This window comes from Chaetomium strumarium (assembly GCF_033439665.1).
Source record: "Chaetomium strumarium strain CBS 333.67 chromosome Unknown B0T15scaffold_1, whole genome shotgun sequence".
NCBI classification, from domain to species: domain Eukaryota; kingdom Fungi; phylum Ascomycota; class Sordariomycetes; order Sordariales; family Chaetomiaceae; genus Chaetomium; species Chaetomium strumarium.
Window position 1 is genome coordinate 6139851 of NW_026944429.1, and position 20285 is coordinate 6160135.

At 57.1% G+C, this 20285-nt stretch overlaps 6 protein-coding genes across 6 annotated transcripts; 4 read left to right on the forward strand and 2 right to left on the reverse strand.

The window, feature by feature from the left end:
* Nucleotides 1–229: 229 nt before the first annotated feature.
* B0T15DRAFT_67836 (uncharacterized protein) lies at nt 230–2443 on the forward strand. The gene is made up of 2 exons (XM_062871192.1): nt 230–1945; nt 2015–2443. Exons 1-2 carry the CDS (start codon nt 433–435, stop codon nt 2314–2316), a joined length of 1815 nt encoding a protein of 604 aa, XP_062727031.1. The 5' UTR covers nt 230–432; the 3' UTR covers nt 2317–2443.
* A 1311-nt stretch (nt 2444–3754) lies between these two features.
* On the forward strand, nt 3755–5300 carry B0T15DRAFT_482323 (diacylglycerol acyltransferase-domain-containing protein; the record flags this gene model as incomplete). Its single annotated transcript, XM_062866094.1, has 2 exons — nt 3755–3779; nt 4012–5300. 2 exons carry the CDS (start codon nt 3755–3757, stop codon nt 5298–5300), a joined length of 1314 nt encoding a protein of 437 aa, XP_062727032.1.
* A 630-nt stretch (nt 5301–5930) lies between these two features.
* On the forward strand, nt 5931–8184 carry B0T15DRAFT_489873 (Alpha/Beta hydrolase protein; the record flags this gene model as incomplete). Its single annotated transcript, XM_062866637.1, has 5 exons — nt 5931–6194; nt 6284–6469; nt 6539–6680; nt 6776–7315; nt 7496–8184. 5 exons carry the CDS (start codon nt 5931–5933, stop codon nt 8182–8184), a joined length of 1821 nt encoding a protein of 606 aa, XP_062727033.1.
* Nucleotides 8185–8322: 138 nt separating this feature from the next.
* Nucleotides 8323–11828, reverse strand: B0T15DRAFT_520897 (uncharacterized protein). Its single transcript, XM_062868531.1, has one exon. The coding sequence runs from the start codon at nt 11332–11334 to the stop codon at nt 8362–8364; it is 2973 nt and encodes a 990-aa protein (XP_062727034.1). The 5' UTR covers nt 11335–11828; the 3' UTR covers nt 8323–8361.
* Nucleotides 11829–13135: 1307 nt separating this feature from the next.
* B0T15DRAFT_489875 (uncharacterized protein) lies at nt 13136–15231 on the reverse strand (the record flags this gene model as incomplete). The annotated part of the gene is made up of 2 exons (XM_062866638.1): nt 13136–14358; nt 14703–15231. 2 exons carry the CDS (start codon nt 15229–15231, stop codon nt 13136–13138), a joined length of 1752 nt encoding a protein of 583 aa, XP_062727035.1.
* A 1632-nt stretch (nt 15232–16863) lies between these two features.
* B0T15DRAFT_520900 (uncharacterized protein) lies at nt 16864–17599 on the forward strand. The gene has a single exon (XM_062868532.1). It carries the CDS (start codon nt 17178–17180, stop codon nt 17493–17495), a length of 318 nt encoding a protein of 105 aa, XP_062727036.1. The 5' UTR covers nt 16864–17177; the 3' UTR covers nt 17496–17599.
* The last annotated feature ends 2686 nt before the right edge of the window (nt 17600–20285 follow it).

The window sequence follows — 20285 nt, forward strand, 5'->3', positions numbered from 1 at the left end:
TTTCCTTCGACCTGTCCCTGCCCATCAGCTCGCAGCCTTCTTTCCACACCTTGAGGCTACTCTCTCATACCACATCCGCTCACTCACAGGGAGCGTCGCCTCCGCATGCTGAACCCCTATATCATCGACAGCAAATCAGATTCCAACGGCTGTTCAATAGAAACGGGCCATAGACTCATTTGGTTTTCCGTTTTTCTGACGGGCCCGACGACGCCGCGGCTCGTTGCGTAGAAGTCCTGTTGGCCTCGCACCTCAAAGCTCTCGCCACGATCTCCAGCCACACATCAAGCCTCGAGCACCCCATCACCCCAGCGATGGTCCATTACCGCCGGTGACACTGTAGACGCGACGAAACACGTATTCAGCAACCGGAGGCCGGGCTTTCCGCCTGAGACCTTGTTTCGAACTCGGCTTGACTCATCCCAGAGCGCCATGGCTTCGGAACGGGGCCCCACCGCAACGGAAGCTCCGCGCGGCCCGTCAACTTCGACCCTCGCTCAGACTACACCGGCTGCATTCGGGCCAGTGACTGACTTGACCCGGCAAAAGTCTCTTAAGCGTACGCGCGAGACGACACCGACCTCGCAGGACTCGCTAGTCTCTGCCGGCGACATATCGCCGTCCAAGATCGCCCGTCTCGTCGGCTTCGCGAGGCAGTCGCACTCCTCGTCCACTGGCGAGGCTGACGAGGACGAGACAAGCGTCCGGGATGAGGAGGAAGAGCAGCAGCCACAGCTGGCCCAGCTAGAACACAGCGAGGGACAAGTGTCAACGCCGAAGGCGCTTGACGATTTGATGTCTGGCGTTGCCGGAGACTTGAGTGGACCGCAGGACGCGCCGTCAGACACGGGACAGACCGAGGTTGAGGCTGCCGCCGCTGCCGCCGCCAGAGCACTCAATTCGGTCAACATTCCGACGACCAATCCTGCTGCCGACGACCTTCACGATGTCAGTCCGCAGAGCGGCACGAGTGGGGCGAGCTTGGAAGATGGGGACGACCATGTGGTTGACAGTCCCACGGCTATGGATGTCGACACTCACAGTGATGAACCCCCGTATGGGCAACAACCCGAGGCGCAGATGGAAGACAAGACAGGGGCTTCGCTTTCGTACCCAGGTGCCATGCCGGCACCCGGGCCTTCGCAGAGAATGATGAGCATGCCCCTATCGACTCCACAAACTCCCAGCCTCGAGGTTCCGCCCCGTTCGCCCGGCTCTACTAACAACAAAAAACACAAATGTCCCTACTGCGAGACAGAATTCACACGGCACCATAACCTGAAAAGTCACCTGCTCACCCATAGCCAGGAGAAACCCTTCGTGTGCCAATCATGTCAGATGCGGTTTCGCAGGCTTCATGATCTAAAACGCCACAGTAAACTCCATACGGGCGAGAAGCCGCACGTCTGCCCGAACTGCGACAGAAAGTTCGCGCGGGGCGACGCTTTGGCGAGACACAGCAAAGGAGCCGGGGGTTGCGCAGGCAGGAGACAGACCATGGGTTCTTTTTCTCTCAAGGATGGTTATGACGGGTCCAACGGCGGAGAAGCGGACAATTCGGCCATGTCGGGAGAGCTGTACGAGGGCGGAGCGGACATAGCGGACGAAGAGCGGCGGCGCTTGAGCATGCCCAGCATAAGAACACAGCATGTTTCCGGACAAGCAGGGCCAGAAGGCTATGCCGCCGGCCATTCAGCCACCTACCCGCCAGCGAGCCAACGACCGGGCGCCGCTGGTGGCCTCTATCCACCCAACGTTGACCGGGGGCCGTCAGGCTCGAATACATCTCACAACGTCCCTAACAACCACCCGCCACACGCCAGTGTATCGTCGATGCCGCTGAGCACAGGCACCTCGTCCATGTACTCTCAGTCTAACATGACGGAGAGCCCGAAACTGCTGGCCCCGGCCGGCCAGCAACGCACGGCAAACGAGCAACAGCATGGTATGTCACCAGCGGCCAAACAAGCCTGGCTCTCTCAGTATCCTCCCGCTGACCGAGACGCAACTCAAGGCAACGCAGCAACCCGTGGCCGCGGCCGTCGGTCAAGCGGAGCGGCTCCCCAGCAGGCGGCTGAGACCCTTGGCTGGGATCCGAGCACCTGGGCCTACTTCCAGCATCTGGAGGGAGCCGTCAAGAGGCTCACGGGCCAGCTGGAATCGGAAGCCAGAAGCAAGGCGCAGCTACTCGAAAGACTCGATGCGCACGACCAGCACATCGCTGCGCTGACGGCTGAGGTTGCGTCATTGCGGCAGCAGCTCGTCGGGTCGCAAGAGCAAGGTTCTCCAGTCGATGCAGACGCCGCTCAACAGTAGGGCTGGTGGGCGCGTCTTCGCGAACTTGAGGCACGACAAATCGCCTAGGCGGCGCGCGTACAAGACATTTCTCGGCCCGGCAAACATAGAGTGATGCTGGCTATCCGGTTTTGCAACTGTAAGCGGTTTGACATCTTTGCGGCGTCCATAGTTGTTCTGGTCCTTGCTGTATTACTGTTACTACGCGTTCAAAGGCGTTGCTTCTGTCTAGACATTTATCGTCTCCGATTGAAGCACTTGGGGGCGTTTGGGAATCACAAGGGGGTCAAAAAGAAGCTACAGGCAGCTTTGCCTCCGGGCGGATTAGTCGAGTTACCCTTTACGAAGGTTAACCCATTCGGACTCGTTCCTGGGCAGCTCGTCGATTTCGCAGTCACTTGGGCTGGCTGTTCGTTTTGCTGGGGACGAAATACGGTTATGTTATTACAGGCAGTCTTGTAAGGTCGGGGCGGCATGGCGATACCTCTTATACTATTTAGCACATCAACTCGCAGGGACTTGATTGGAATGCATTCACAAGACAAGAGCTGCAGCAAACGAAGGATGTATCGTATAGTACAGTGCATACATAAATGCCTACCCGTTTCTAGGTAACACGCTCCATAAGTTAAGGTACTCGGTTCAGCCAAGATGATTACCGTGCAAACTCGTGAAAATGGCAAATGCTACCTGGAGGTGCAGGGTTTTGCTCCGCGAGGCTTGAGTCGTCGCTTTGACGCTGAGGCACGTGACATGAAGCCGACTCGACAACCGTGCTCAAGGTGCCCGCACATCATATTCCGCCTACCCCACGCGTATTTGCCATGTTCGCGAGTTTGTACGGTACCTCACGCACTGTAAGTGTCATCCCTTGAAGGCTTCACCATGATCGAACGCGAAACGAGATGTAGTCAAGAGTAACCCCTATTTCCTATAACGAGCCCACTGAAGACCTCATACCGGAGACCCCCGTCTGAGAAGGCAGCTCACTTCCAGGTAGGTAGTGCTTTGACTCGAATGACATGTGAAGATACCAAGTAGTATGTAAGATACAGCATCGCGGTAACTGCGAGCTTCAAGCTTGGCGTTCCACAGTTCGCTGCACTACCTGTACATGCCGATGACAGGTGCCCCCACCTCGTAACGTCATGACTACGCGCTCATGACAGAGCCTCCGTCCCTACGGCGAGGCACAGTCCCCGACACAGAGTTCTCGCACCAAGGGCGCGTGGCAAACGATAATATGGAATGGCGGCTCATCCGAAATCCACTCAACCAGGTTTCTGAAGACCTAATTATCCCGGGCGTTGCCTAATAATCAAGTGATTCGTCGCTCCTTCCGTAACCTGATTGCCCTAGTTCCTTCCATCGGATCCTCAACACGCCGCACCTGCAACGCCTACACACACTGGGCAAATTGCTTCGTTCTTTCCGGGCCTTGACCAAAACCTGAGCCATCATGTCCACCACAGATTTTGTCCCAGGTGAGTGACAGACGGGCACCACAAGCATCTCCTCTCTCGGGTCCCTGGTGTTCAACACCGCGCACAATACGCAGAGTGACCTGCCTTTTCGGCCGCGCGACTGGAATCCCACAACCACCGTCCATGGCGCCGAAGAGGGGCCCTCGAAGGAGGGCTCGATCTCGCAAGGCCGCTCATGAGGCGCAAGAGACTGAAGTCGTCCAGGCTGCTGACACGGTCACAGCCCCGCAAGATGTTGGTCCGCCTTCGCCCCCTGACTCCATCGAATTTAAAAGAGCCATCGTAGGCCAGAGGGCCGACCTGGCGGAATCCACCGGGGACATTGCCGAGACTGAGGCCGACGATCTCTCCTCGTTGGGAGCTGATGGCGCGCCTTCCCCCGATGGAGACTCGAAGGCCAAAGAGGCTAGAGATACTGATTATCCTCCTCTCACCAATACGGCCGGAAAGGAGGCGGCAGCCCGGGAGAGCGAGCGGGTCAGGTCCTATAGGGCGGGCGGCATCCGGTTCGCACCCTGGAACATTCCGTACCGGCGCCGACTGCAGACGCTGGCCGTCTTGCTCCACTCGCTCAGCATCGCCACACTCGTGTCGTTTTCCTTTTTTCTTTGCGCGATCCCGCTCACATGGCCGATCTTGATACCGTATTTCCTCCATATGCTCCTCTCCAAGTCGGCAACCGACGGCCGGCTCCGTGCGCGCTCGGAGCGCTTCCGGCGGAGTCCCATATGGAATTTCTTTGGCGATTACTTTCCGGCCGAGCTGCACAAGACGCACGAGCTGCCAGCTACGCGCAAGTACATCTTTGGCTACCATCCGCACGGCATCATCTCGCACGGGGCTTTCGCGGCCTTCGCGACCGAGGCGCTCGGCTTCTCGGAGAAGTTTCCTGGCATTACGAACAGCCTGCTCACGCTCGACTCCAACTTTCGTATTCCCATGTACCGGGACTACATCCTGGCGATGGGCATTCAGTCCGTCTCCAAGGAGTCGATTGCGAACATCCTGTCGCGGGGCGGGCTCAACGGCGAAGGGATGGGTCGGGCCGTTACCATCGTGATCGGCGGGGCCCGCGAGTCGCTCGAGGCGCAGCCGGGCACCATGCGCCTCGTGCTGGCGGAGCGGAAAGGATTCGTCAAGATGGCCATCCGCACGGGGGCCGACCTCGTTCCCGTGTTGGCGTTCGGGGAGAATGACCTGTACGACCAGGTCAGCCCCAGGGAGCATCCGTTGCTGCACCGGTTGCAGATGTGGGTCCTGCGCACGCTCAAATTCACCTTGCCCTTCTTGCACGGGCGGGGGATCTTCAACTACGATGTCGGACTGATGCCGTACCGGAGGCCACTGAATATTGTGGTGGGCAAGCCGATTCCCGTCGCCCAGGCCAGGGAGGGCGAGATCAAGAGCAGTGAGATTGACCGGCTGCATCGCGAGTATGTCAGGGAGTTGTCCAAGATGTGGGAAACGTATAAAGATACGTTTTCTGAGGGCCGGACTGAGGAGTTGAATATTTTCAAGTGAAGGGATCATGGGTTTTTTAGCGTTTAGACATCTCTAGGCTAAAGGGGGGTTTGGGAGTATACTCGGGTGTTTGTTCTGGTTTGTTTTTCTTTTTCTTTTTTTTTTCTCTCTCTTCTCTTCTTTTCTTTTCTTTCGCTGCGATGGTGCGCCTAGGATATGATCAAACGTTGAATTGGTGCTTTTCCCGTTGCGTTCTGCGCCCCAAGAAGGTGGTTGTGATGTTCAGACAGTGGCACCATTTTCGTAAAGGTGAATACTAGTACACTCGGGAGAACATGAGCACATTGAGATCCTGTCCGAGTCGTCTCACTCCCGGATCTGCGGCGCGGCTCCCGGATCGGCTGCCGGTGGAAAACTGGAGAATCCGCTCTTTCCGTCCCACACGCTCCGTTTGTAGCCCGGCCCCGCCATACTCCGGACTCAGATACGTATTCCGGACGCGGCTTAATGTTACTTCCCTAGCTGCTGTCTCCCTTTTGCGTGGTTATCCTGTCTGCGCACTGCATTAAGAAACTGTATGTTGCTGATTTCCTCTTTTTTTCCTCTCTCTTCTCTACAAACAGAACATGCTAATTCATGCCGGCAGTTCTTGCGTGGCATGGTTGGCATAGCACTGACGTCCTACCGGGAATGGGTCGGCGTTCGGGTCCGGATCCGGGTCCGGGTCCGGGGCCAGATTCCTGGCGACCGCCACCGCTGAAGGGCATCGGTTACGGCTCGGTCGGTGTGACTTGCAAAGATGTCCGCCGCAGGGCAGACGACTCCGACTCGGAATCGGCAGGGCGGATGGGGATCGCCCTGGTTGCATCCCTGTCGGCCGTGCTAGTGGTGTCGATGCTCCAGTTGGGCATTTGGGTGGTGCTTGCATTTGGTGCTCGGGGGTGTGCGGCGCCGGTATGTTACAGGCCTGTTCACAGTCATCCATCCCACCGTGGCCTCATTAGGTAGCCTCTCAACACTAATCCTGTGATGTCTCCTCGCAGCCCAGAGTTGTCGGCACTGCCACAGTCGACCTCACGTATACCACCTACGAGGGCCTGCGTCTTTCCAACGGCGTGAATGCCTTCTTGGGTATGCGATACGCTGCGGCGCCTCTCGGAGACCTCAGATGGCGCGCTCCGGTTGAGCCTGTTCGAACCGGAGCCGGGACAGTGGAGAGGGCCACGACGGTGGGTGATTTCCCCCTTCAGTTCTTCTTACCTTTTTCTTTTCTCATCATTGACCATCGTGTCCTGCAGTATCCCCCAATATGCCTCAGCATCGGTGTTGCGCATCCCGCCAGCGGCCAGGGCGAGGACTGTCTCTTCGTCAACGTCTGGGCACCGACCAACGCAACGGGGCAGTCCAAGCTGCCAGTCTGGGTGTTTATTCAGGGGGGCGGTGCGTGAACTTCCCTGGTTTCTTCTTCTCCTTTTTTCTTTTTCTATTTTTATTTTCTTATGTAACCTCGCTCATCACTTTCTTGGGCCGGTCAGGGTACACGGCCAACACCAACGCCAACTGGGATGGCAACGAAGTCGTGCAGTGGTCTGGCTACAGCATTGTCATGGTCAACTTCAACTACCGCGTCGGCCTCTGGGGGTTTCTGGCGAGCGAGCGGGTGCGGGCAGACGGGGCGCTGAACGCAGGCTTGCTGGACCAGCGGATGCTGCTGAAGTGGGTGAAGACACAAATTGCGCACTTCGGCGGAGACGCGAGCCACGTCGTAATCCACGGCGCCTCGGCAGGGGCCGGTTCCGTGGCCATGCACCTGGCAGCGTACGGCGGCCGCAACGACGACCTCTTTGTCGGGGCCATGGCCGAGTCCATCTTCTTCCCCGCCCAGCCGCCCGCCGCCGAGCTCGAGTACCAGTTCGACAGGGTGGCGCGCCAGACAGGCTGCGACGAGGCAGCACCGGCCCAACGGATGGTGTGTCTGCGCGGCAAGGACGTGGCCGTGCTGCAAGCCGCCAACTATGCCCAGCCCTTCCCCGGCCGCTCGGAACCGCCCTTGCCCCTTTTCTACTGGACTCCGTGTGTGGACGGCGATTTCCTGCGGGATCTACCTTACCGCTTGTTCGAGAAGGGCCAGTTCATCCACGTGCCGATGGTACTGGGCACTTCCACCAACGTTGAGTTAGCAATTCTCAGATTATCCCCCCTGATATGGCATTAACCTAATGCTGAATCCACTGACAAATACATATAAACAGAAGGTTCCGTCTTCGCCCCCGACGCCGCCGCCCCGTCGGACATCGCCACCTTCTTCCTCAACAACCACCCCCTCCTGACCCCCAACGACACCACCGCCATCCTCGCCCACTACCCGCACCGACTCCCCCCCCTGCCCCGGCACCAACCGTGGTTCCCCACCGCCAGCCAAGCCTACGGCGACGCAACCTTCGTCTGCCCGCAGCACAACGTGCTCACCTACGTCGACCAGTATTCCGCCGCAAATAACAATAATAAGCTGTATGCCTACCGCTACAACGTTCGCGACGACGAGAACCTCGCCGCCGGCCTGGGCGTGCCCCACCTCTTCGACGCGGCCGCCATCTTCCGGCCCGACAACATCCGAGGAGGCGGGGCCAGGGCAAGCTACGGGACGTACAACGCCCCCGTTGTGCCGTTGATGATGGGGTACTGGATCAGTTTTGTGCGCGGGCTGGATCCGAATCTGTCTAGTCTTGCGTCGGGAGGAAGAGGAGAAGGAGCAGCAGGAGGAGATAGAGGAGCGCAACGGCCGGTGTGGGAGAGATGGGATGGACTAACAAGAGGGGAAGGCATGAAAGGATTGGTGGTGGAAACGGGTGGTGCGGCGAGGATAGAGGGCACGCCGAGGGACGAGACTGAGAGGTGTGCTTTCTGGCTGGGCTTGGGACGGGGGAGGATGCAGCAAAAGTGATTTCCGGGTGCGGGATAACTGGAGACGTGCGTGACGTTATTCTAGGGTGAGGTCAGCCGTGGCATACCATTCCCTATGCAAACTGTCAAAGGACATGCGCCAATGATTCACAAGAATCTTGCAGGCCAAGCAGGCAAGGATTGGATATCTCTTCATCTTGATCTTTTTGAGTCGTTCTCAGCAAAAGACACTATGGTACACCGTCACAGCCGCAAGCCTCTGCCCCTGACTATCCCACAGCGACCTGCACGGAACCACTGGACCCATACCAGTCCTAGTACCAGTACCAGTGCCAGTACCTGTTGCCTCCCGGCCCGCGTCCAACAGCTCGACATCCGCATACCTCACCAGCGCAGCAGGCTCGCCAGTCTCGAGATCAACCGTCCCCAGTTGTGTCAAAGCATCCCTTGCTGCTATCCCATGCCGCACCAGCTGGCAATGCCCGACACCGCGGAGGATAGGTTCCGCCACAATCGTCTGCACAAAGCTCGCCCTCCCTGCTTCTTTCGCATCCCGCACAATGACCTGTGACACGCTGAGCGCCGTCTTCCCTTCCTCACCACCAGGCAGCGGGGACGGGTGCAGCTCCCGCAGCGTAACGCTCTCTTCCTCCGCGTGCCCGACGCCTAGATGAGCATGCCACTCAACCCCGGCTGCCCGTGGAAGCTCGTCCACCTCGGCGACGAACAGCGGGGGCACAACCGGAACTGCGTCACTACGGTCCGTCGACACAGAGCGAAAGGGGGCAAGGACAGACCGGTCGGGCAACAGCGCCTTGACTTTGCCGCTCTCCGCCCCGCCGAACGAAGAGTAGGTCATGTACTGCGGGTTGTACCTCCTATCCCAGAGGTCTGGCCCGCCTTCATCCTCCTCCTCCTCCTCCTCCTCCTCGCCGTCAGGAGAGAAGTCGGAAGAAGAGGAAGACAGGTGAGCTGTCCTCCACGCCGCAGAGGCTAGTCGGGCCCTGTGGACCATCGTCCCGCCCTCGTCAGAAGCAGATGGGGAGACGGCACATCTCGGGAAGTAGGCCACCGCGCTCGTCCACCACTGCACGCCCATCTCGACGCCGATCCGCCACAGATGCTGCAGCGAGAGCGTTAGCTGCAGCTTGAGCGCGTCCTCTTCGCTGTCGTCACCGCGCTCCGGGAGGGACATGGTCGCGGGGACGAGCGGGATCTGGCCCGCAATGCTGACGAGTCTCGGGCCGGAGGGGAGGGAACGCACGTCCGGCTCTTCTTTGGGCCCGAGGCTCGCTACGGGGATGGATATGGCTTGGCTGTAGGGCCCGATGTTGGCGGGTGCCCAGTACGAGCGGGACTGCACGTGCAAGCCCTGGCGCTCGGCAGGCGGGAGAGCAGTGTGGACGGTTAGGTAGACAGCGATATTCGCACCCGCTGTGGCCGTCGAGAGAGCGTCACCGCATGAGATGGTGACCCTGGAAGGAGGGTTGGGCGCGTTGAAGAGTGTGCCGTAGATGCCATTGATGATGGGGAAGTCGGCCATGCGACGGAGGGTCACCGTGGCGCTTAGAATGGCGGATGGCGGAAGCGAGTGCTGTCGAAGCCGTTGGCGGATTTGCTTGACGATGGATTGCGTTTCTTCTTCAATGGTAGCTGACCTGTTGCTGCTGGCGAAGCACCATGGCTGCAACTTCTGGCAGGTAGACGCTTGCAAAGTCGCCAGCCGGGGAACAATACCCGCCTCTTCCTCCGTCTCTGGCCAAAGCCTCCGAGGAGGTGCGGCGCCAGCATCGGCGGAGGCCAGCATGCCCAAGACGCCGACAAACTTCTGGTCAAGCAAGTCGGGAATCCTGACGCTGCTTTCCATCCCCGCTACGGTAGACTCCTCTCCCTTATCTTGCAAGCTCGCATTGCAGAGCCGCAGCCAGGCACTCCCGCCATCCTCCTTGACCACCCGCCGGTCCTCTTCCGCCACTACGATGCGCTTCTTGAATAAGGTCGGCGGCCCGTCCACTACGAGCGTCTCAAACTCGCCCCCTTCGCCGATTACGGCGCCCGTCTCGGCCGTGCCGAAGCGCCGCATAGCCCTGGCGAGCCTACTCTTCCCGGCGGCACTGGCGACGTTCGTCCACAGGAACGATTCGTCCAGGCCGCCGCTGGCAACTTTGATGATGCGGGCTTCCATTCCCCCAGCGGCCATGTCATCCAGGAGCTGGGCGTCGGACCTTGCCGCGGGGTCGGGGTCGGACAAGCCCGGCGCGGGGAGCACGGGGAACTTCCATAGATACGCGAGGGGAGTCAGTCCAAGGCGGGTTGCTACTGATTCCACGCGTGTGCGCTGGTACGTGCTCAAAATCGCACCAGCGCAGATTGCGTTCGCTTCCGGATGTGCCTTTTTGACCGCTTCGAGGAGCGGGATCATGGACTCGGTCTCGTCAGGGTCCTCCGGTGCGATGCCGCCACCGGCTGCTGCACGACATTCCGCCCCTTCGGCACTTGCATTGGGGGAGGTGGCGGCAGCGGGGTCTTCCGGTCCGAGTCCGAGAGGACCCTCCCCGTCGTCAGAAGAGGTGGAACGCAAGGAACGCTGGTAGTGAGAGTACTCCTTCCCGTGCTGGGTAGCACTGCCAGTGATGGCTTGGCGGTACAGCGGAAGACCCGTGGCCTCGGCATAAAGAGCTATGACCTCGTGGCCCACCGTCTGGTACATGAAGCTGTTGAGATCGCGCTCATCTTCATCTGCCTCGCGCAGCACCTCATTTCCAGGCACCCCACCAGCATGTCCCTCGCCCGAGGTCGAGACGGGGGCACTAGCCGCTGGGGCAGCTGAGGCATCGCCCGGAGACCCACGTGTGTGTGCGCGTGGACGGTGTGGTACCGGTAGTGGTGCCGGATGCAGATTGGCGAGCGCGACGACGCGGTGTCCGTTCGCCCGGCAGTGCAGCAGCGAGAAAAAGCTGTCCTTGCCACCGGAGACAAGCGCGATCACGTTCAGCCCGTCAGGCCGGGTCGATGCCATTTTTGTTGGCCAGACTCCAGAGCCGTGCAGATCTGAGGACCTTGATAGCCTGTTATCTGAGCCCTGAACCGGGGACAACCCAACCCGGAGCGTCCCGCCGTGGATACGAGGAGTCCCGTTCTTGACGACAAGGTCCTTATTGTTTGTTAGTGTAGAGGATGCCCGGAGCATTCACGGCGAGCTCGTTGTGTAACCGCACGAGGGGGTTGCGGAACCTTTCCTCAAGATGGGAAGTGTTCGCGAACTGCCGGCAGCAACAAATCGAGCGCCTGGCCAGGTCGGCGACTCGCTAGTGTCGTTCCATTATTTAGCGTGGTACAAGTGCAGTCTCGCCGTCTGCGATTTTCGAGAGTTGCATATCTCGATCGGCCGGCGCCAAACCCAATGTCTGGTGGGAACAGACCATTGATTGATTTTGGTGGAGTGCGGCTAGCTTAGCGGCTCCGCGGCGGAGGGGCCAGCTGCGGGGGACGACCCCGACTGGTTGGTTCTCGGGGTCTGGGCGATGAGGTTCTGCTTGATCACTGGCAGTGCGTACATTACTAGTTTTACATAGTGTACAAAGTATTGTTTGTTGATGAAGCTGCCAGGGCAATGGTGCTGCTCAGCTCATGTGCGTGGAAGATAGGAAAAAGTGGATTGATTGATCGCTTTGCTGTACCTGGTAAATTGGCAAATGGGAACACGAGATAATGGAGGTTCACGTTCCATTGCCACACAACAGAGCCAGGAAAGGGTACGAGGTACGCCGCAGTTTGTACGTACAAGAACAATACATACAATACAGTACTCCGTAGCAACGGCCGTTCTGCCGGATCGTAACTAAGGTAAGGTACTCAATTCTACTGTGACTCTGGTAACAACGATGACAAACAACAGGAAAAGGTAAAGATCTACACTGACGGTGTATCGACTGTGTCAAGTTGTCAACATGCCGTCGAATCATGATCCAGAATACTTGCATTGTATAAGCAAATATAAGGTGCTGTAAAGATTCTCATCCCGAAGACATATGTTCTTGTACATGGCAAGCAATCATAGCACATCTCAAAGGCGCAATGCAAATTCACTGATCTGTGACCCGCACGTTTCCCAAGTTACCTGACCTCCATACCATATACAGCTCGTTGTCTAGTGGCCTTTCCGGCTATTGGGAAAAGAGACAGGACAACCGGTAACGGAAGAGGAAGTATAAAACACGTGGACAGCCGCACGTATGACAGAGTACAACCTTCAGACACAAACAAGAAAAGAGTCAGAGAACCCCTTTCTGCTGTGGGATAAAAAGAGGAGATGTGAAATGTGAAGAGTTTGTCCAGAGCCACGACGGTTGAGCCTGCTGCCCGTCTGCGCCGTACGATTACAAGGAGGGTAAAGGAACCGCGAAGCCTCGCCGAAGGGAGTCATGCGCAGGCAGAAAAAATCAAAATGTAAAGAACCGTTGTCCTCTCCTCCCATCCTGGCAGATCCGCCCTCTAGCCATCAGTGCCGCCAACACCCCCCATATACCGCCTGTCTGACTCCCAAGTCTTGCGAAACTTTTTGTGCCAAATCATAACGCCATCCCCCGGGAAGGAAAGGATGAGAAAACGCCAAGTATGATGGATGGTGAGAAATGGTACGGTACAGCCGGAAAGAGGCGGATGGATATATGCAAATGCCGAAATATAGATTGACACCTCCGTTTTGTTCTGAAAATTCGATCCGCCAGCCTATGGCAGCAGCGCCGTTATCTGCGAGAAAGCAATTCCCAGGTCATGCCGGCCGTCCCAATGGAGTGATCTCCTCTGTACTGTGTATGTTGTGAACCACCCCCGTGAAATGTGTGTTCCCATGCCAAGGCCGCGGTCATTCATGGTCGTATCGGACATCAATGGTGACGGCACGTTCCAGTGCGCAGACCATCGCCATTGTGAAGAGTGTGCTTTTTGAGAAACAGAGGATTCCAAGGCTGAGTGTAGGCGAGGATTGCCTACTCTGACCTCTTGCGCTTCTTCTTGCCATTGTTGCTCCCTTCATCAGAAGACGAGTGTTCACTCGCGCTGCCGGGGATCTCGGCAGCAACCTGGAAGAGCACCTTGCCGAGGGTGTGGTACTCTTCCGCGCCAACCAGGCCAGTACCCATCATGGCAGGGTGCGTGTAGCCCGATTGCATCGAGGCAGCCGCGGCCATGGCCTCGGCGTTGTCGATGATGTTCATGACGATGGCCCCAGAGCCATGGGTCCGAGCATGCTGCGCGAGGTTGTCGGATCGAGAGAACTTCTTCCCGCACTCGCTGCACTGAAAGGGCTTCTCTTGGGTGTGGAGCGAACGGTAGTGGCGCTTGAGGTGCTCCTGGCGCCGGAAGCGACGGTTGCAGATGTCGCACACAAAGGTCTTCGAGGGATCCTCGGTCAGCGACTGCTTGCGCCCACGGCGGCTGGTGGGAACCGGGAGAGGAGTCGACCGCGCATTGTCAGAGCCGGAGTTGGACTCTGAACTGTGCTTGGACTCGGTAGCATTGCTGCTGCCGCTCTCAGGGTTGCCCGCCGGCGACTGGCCCTGAGTACTCCCCGATTGAGAGTCCGCGGCAATGTTCATGATTGGTTTGCTGGAATCATTCGACTTCTTGAATCGCTTATGCCTCTGTGCGTCGCTGCCGTCGCACAATTCAGGTGGGCTGAGGAGGTTGTGCGTGCCAAACGAGTCGCCGGCCTCAAAATCTTCCGAGTCGTCAACGCAGAGGTAACTCGAGGGGGTGAGCGAGAGCGCGTCAGAGCTAGCGCGTGAACGGCTGGTCTGCGTGGCAGTGCAGTCGTTCAGGCGTACAAGTCCGTTGACAAAGTCGTCCTCCGAGTCGAGGTCGGAGAAGGAGTCAAAGGAAGGCAAGCCGTGGCTCGATGCAAGTTGCGAATTGAAATGCAAGGATGAGCTTGGTGAGGTTGCGCCAGATGCGCCCCTGAGCAAAAACTTCTGATCCTCGTCCTCGCCCGCGCCAAGGATCGGCAGTGCAGAGAATTCGGGAGCAAGCGTCGGATTGACCGTGCCGACCGTCAGGTTTCTGGGGTCGCAGAAATCATCCGACGAATTAGAGCGTGCATATGGAGAGGGAGAAGGCGAGAGCGATGGGCACGATGATGCAGGAGACAGGTGGTCGAAAGCCTGTGTGTTGAGTGGAGCAAGCTTGGGCGGCTGCGCTTGCGATGGGAGATACACTGTTTTGCTTTCGGGTCAGCACTGAACGATTCCCCCCAAAGTCCAAGCGCTAGCTAGGACAAGCTGAAGCGAGCTTGGCCGGGAGATGTTGGCTTGAAATCCCAGCTGAGAAATCAGGAGCCAAGTGGACGCAGGGGCCACCAAGATCCCATCTAAGAATCATCCTCACAAACTTGAACTTCAATGAAAACCCAGATCCGACTCTAGCAGAAAACCAACACTTTCCTAGCTGCTTCAATTGTCCTTCAGAAACATCAAGACTTGAATGAGGCACCAACATGTGCCAATTATGGCATAACAAAATACTCGGAAGACCGCGAAAAAAGGGAAAGGGTGAACCTACCAGGCGTCAACGGCGGCGATGCGCACGCGGACCAATCCAAACTGGGGAAGCTCTCGAGCTCCCCCTCAAAGTCGCGACCTTCCTTGCCGTCCAGGCCCGAAAACATGGGGTTCAGCGGCGTCTGGAGCATGTCACAGCTGCCAGGGCTGCTGATTGCGCTGCCCGACGACGAGAGAGGCGGGGTTGATGGGGAGTACATCCCGTCAGCCTCGCACAGCTCCGTGTCCAGCACGATCGTCGGCTTGTGGGATATGGGCATCGGGGAGACCACGGGGGTCAGTGTCGACGGCAGGATTGGCACGTTGCCGAAGCCCTTGGGCAGCAGCGGCGGCTGGGAGCTCGAGGAGCCGGGCCGCGAGTAGACGGGAGTCGAAGGCAGGGGAGGCACGATCGGCAGCATGGCCATGTGCGGCATGGCCGGATGCTGCTGCGGGATGAAACGGCCGTGTTGCCGGCCCTCCGGGTTCGGATCCGGACTGTAGAAGTAGAAGGCCGGGCCGGCTGTCTGGGCGGTCATCATGGTCTCCATTTCGATGCTGCTGCGCGTTGCCATCAGCCATCCAGTTCTTCTTGCCATTGCTCCGGGTTGCGACTGCTACCAACCAAATTCTAGGGATCCACTCTTTGGTAGGCGATGTTCGAGTCTCTTTTCTCTCGCTGGTCGTTTAAGTATTAAGTAGGGTATGTATATATCGGGCGTAGTATACAGGTTGTCGCTAACGTTGTGTGTCGGCAGAGGCCTAAAGATGGTGCAGTTCGGTTCCGCTGTTGTAAGGAATGGATGGCAGTTGTGATCTTGGGATCAAACAACTAGCCGGTTACGAGTCTCGAGGAGGGTTGTCGTACATGGACACTTCGCCCGTGGTGGTGTTTCTCTCGCCCTCTTAACACACGCACTCCGAGTTCGGTTGTACTGAGTGTCTCTTCACTATCGTTGCATGGAAGCCGAGAGGCAGAAGGCGGGTTGTGTTGAGGACGAGCCTGGCTGAGAGCGAGTTGCCCGTGAAGGAAGGGAAGGAAACGTAGTTTCCAAAGTCTCGAGACTGCAAAGAAACCAAGAACCGAGAGGTAAATGAAGAAGAAAGAGTGATCACGCGTCTAGTCGACAGATCTGCCCATGTGGAGAGGAAGGAGGGTCAGAGAAGAGAAGGCCTTGCGGATATGTACAAGACGGTTCTTGAGCCCACCCAAGATCAACGGTGGAGGTTCGCAGTGACATTGGTGGCTCGAACAGGCCGCCCACTCTGGGAGGAGTCTTCTATGCGACTCGCTTGATTCGACATGATCCAGGGACCAGCATCACACCGGCCTTCCGGACTGATCCTTGTTGCTATGTCTGGGGCAAGGTGGAGAGAGGCGACATGAGGTGGTGGGCTCCTCGGTGGAGGATGGCGCAGCGCTCAAGCCGAATTCTAAATCAGGAATGGTTCGGCCATGCACTCGGAAGTACCATTGAACTGACGGTACATCCGGCCCACCAAGGGACTGCCTAGCGGCAGACAGTGCTTGGTGCTTCACAATCTGGCCGAGATCATTTTTTTTTCGATCTGTCCCGGCGTTGAAGAACGGAACCTTGTGCTTTCCCCACTCTCGATCAAGCAGAGCATCGGCCGTTGACCATCGGGCATCTGCTCAGTGCTCACTGTCCACTTCTGTCCTGCTGTATGTATTTCGTATAGTTACTGCGTATGTATTGTACATGTTGATCAGATTCGTACCTCGAAGGCGATTTGCATGCCTGGCGCAGCGAGTTTGGTTTTCCTGAGCTCAGCCGTGAAGCTCCGCGTGCACGATCTGGAACCTGAATGGGAGAACCCGAGAAGTCCAGACGGCCAACACCGGGCCCAACTCACCGTCTAAGCTTCGTAATGGCCAGTGATAGCATTGCGGCCGCCCAATCCGCTTTGAGGCAAGATCGTGGGGTTGCACGCAGGACTGACCTTTTTGCGCCGTTTAGTGGGTGCCGCATGCTTGCCAACCAACGGGAGACAGCGACTCAGCGAGCGGATGCATAAAGCCAATCGTGATGGCCTCCTCGGACCTGATAGGTCGGCAGAAACCACCACGGCACCCTAAGGCCTCCCCCCCCGTAAAACTTGCACAGCGCTCTCTTGGAGGCGCAGTTGCAGAGTCTACACTACTAGTAATGGTAGGTCGGCCGCACCCATCTGCTGCACCAACCAACCTACCAGGTAGTCAGTCACGCATCCCTCTCGGGCCAGTCACAGATGCAGCTGCAGTGCGCTGCAAGAGAGGCAACCTGCATTGTGGGTGACGAAAAAAGAGCGCCGCGCTCGCTTTTTTCCTGTACATGAATCAACCGGTGATGGCGGCACGCCAGCTTCAGCAACCAGTAGGTTAATAAGAAGCGTTGGATTCAAGGCTGGCTACCTCGAGGGAGAAGAGAGTTCCGTCGCTGTCGATAACTCGGGGATTGCGGGATAACGCGCGGCCGCGGCTCGTTTTATACGGCGGATGCTATTTTATATTTGGCGCCCGCGTAATCCGCCTCGTCCGCCAACTGGCATCGTGTTATTGCCGCGAATCATTAGGTACATATGCTCTGTTATGGCTGCGATAACGCTCCGTAGATGGGCCGGACGTTTCCAAAGTCGTCAGCGACTCAAACAGTATGTACGCCAGCAGGAGAAGATGATGCTCCTTGTTGGCGTGGACAGCAGTCTCTTCGCCGTGATGGTCAACATTAGTGTATTCAAAGTTGGGTTTCCTCACGACGCGCATTCTCTGTCGCTGATGAGCAACGCTTCGGGTGCGGTGATGCCCGAGGCATAAGAACGTTGCAGGCCGCTCAGTGATTGTGCAGAGAAAGATCATGAAACAACCGTGAGGTTGTAGCCAGGAAGTAGCGCGTCGATCACAAAAGCGACCATTCAGAGCAGCAGGACCATCATAAAACTCTATCGCTGCCTGCAGCATGGCGTCAAAAACCCTTCTCTGCAACCACTCAAGAGTTGTGCCGGAACCCCGCCTGTAGGATGCAAGGTGTGACGAAGCACGCATGCTGGCTCGATCCGAGACGAATTACGTACGACGACATCTGTTTCATAGTATCTTCCATGCCTTGAGTGTCCTTCCAAGATGGATACAGAGGCAGTCTGGACTACTACAGTACAGATGTACCTTGCTCCATCCCATTACTTGACAGGATACAAAACAGTCCTACCCAGTGCTCTCGCAAGCAGTTTTGTAGTCGGTGCTTTATTACTGGACGGCTCTTTCACTCAGACAGGAACATCTTGCAGCGAGTCAGCGACAGAGCAAACATAAACATGTCTAAAATAACCCGAAAGTATATCTCACTTATGATCGTCATTCGTCACCAACGTCCCATCATTGCCGAAGCAAAGCTTGCTTTGATGCCCGCTCCATGCTTATCGCAAAAGCCATGAGACCGGTTGCGCGGCTTTGACTGTCCCGAACGAGGAACAAACTTCTCCCAACTGATGATGACCGCCTTTCCGGGTGTCCTCTTTCATCGACGGACGGCCCAAATAAGATGGGGAAAGTAGACCTTGAGCCTGATATCATCACGAATTATCTCTTGGAACAGGTGTTGGTTCTCGACTGGCTGGGGAGTCGGCTCTCAATGTGAGGGCCGGTTGCAATGCCCGGACGTATCCAGGATGTAACTATGTACGACGTGTACGTATGTACGGACTCGTACCGGTACCTCGCCCATACTCAAACCCCGCTCTCGGACTCGGGTCACCTTCCACGACGCGCACGGTCCAGAAAGTGCTTTGCCCAGAGCTATCCACACATACCGGACAGGGTGGGTGGCCGGGCTTCGTTCCTGATCAGGAGATTGGTAGCCTTGAGGCCAAATGAAGATTGTTCTACTTGCAAGAGTCTGTCATGCTGCTGCAGGGAATCCGCAGTTGATACCGTGAGCGTATGGAAATACAACTGTACCTGCTCTGGCTGTTGAGTGAGTACCGATAATCGACCGGCAAGCAACGGTCTGGCTGAACGGTGGACAACTGGGGCTTTCCACGTCGCCATCAATGCAGGTCCGTTCCACTCAACTTGAGACCATGAGCTTCGACAGTGTGCACGGTGCACATGTGGATAAGGCGACATTGACATGCAGTGGCGTGACATGGTTTCTGAGGCTCTTTTCCTGTCGCGGATTAGCCATGCCCGGCTCCAGAGCTTGGGGCCGTCAAATGTCGGTTGTCTCCCGGTCTCGAACACGACGGCGTCCCGGACTCCCAATCCATTCCGGCCCTGAAACCCTGACAGGCCCGAATCAGAGACTAGACAGTCTTGTGTGGGTCTTAGCAATATTTCGCCACCATGGCCTTGGGTCGTCTCTGTTTGTGATACGTAGGTGCCTTGGGCCAAAACGACACGGTGTGATAACGTGCTCTTCCAGGTGCGGTACACGGTGAATCTGCTGCAGTACGTCGTTGAACCCCAAGGTGGATGTGTTTCAGAACGAACTATAAAACGAAGGAGGAAGACAGCGTGGGAGACAAAAACTTTAACCGGATAGAAATGCCAATAGCGCAAATCGCTAATAATGCACGTGGAGCAGCGCACAAAGTGTGATGCCTCTGTTCTGGCAAATCTCCAGCACGTGGATTCCTACCACCAGGGCATTACCTGTCTTCGGTGTATCGATCAGGTGAATGTGGCGGTCTGTCGGTCGAGGAACACATTCCGCTCCAGCACGGGCCCATGCCCTGTCAAGTGCCTGTCTCTCTTTCAACTGCTCAGGGAACCTGGTACGGACCGTTGATTAACGGGCCGCGGATAGGACCCGTGGCAGTCCCAGGGATTCTGATAGCATCAGCGGAGGAATTCCCAAAACTGGATGATTATGCCGTCTCGGTGCGAGTCCCCGGATTTGCGGATAAGAGCGGGCAAAAAGGTCGTGTCGCGCTTTGTCCGATTATGCTACAGTTTTGACCCAATGTGGCACTTGGCGCATCGTTTGGTTTTCTGCAGACCCTTCCACCGCTTTTTCCGTTCCACATGCATGCCATATGTGATGGGGCTTTGGTTTCATTTTGCTCGGGTCGCCGCGACGTGGGCTCACCGGGTGTGTGGTAAACGGGCAGTGGCCAACATCCTCCACCCGTGAACGTTCGGGGAATTTCAGTCAAGATGGGCTTGGGTCTCCGATACCACGGCAGCGGCAGCGTGAGAGGCACGACACTGAAAAGGATGCCATCAATGATCCAGTAAGGTATCCTGTAATCGTACCTGCCTGTACAGTATGTGCATCGGGATGCATCTAACCAACGCTTGTACAAGCTGCTCTCTACGTACATAGGTAGTAAATAAGGTACACTACATAGCATATCCCAAGCTGCCGGGTTGCCAATTTCCAGAGTTGCACAGTCCATACACGATACAGTAGTACATTACCACTAGTTGCTACCACAGTACACTAGCCTCATGATGAATGCGGTTTCGCAGTAGGAGATCGACAGCCAGACATTGCCAGAACACGGTTTGCTGAAGAACAGCAATGGCGCAATGTATCTGCAACGCGTTATTTCCCGTCTCGGCGATGCGCAGAGATGGTCATGTATTGACCAATCGAAGCGCCTGGTA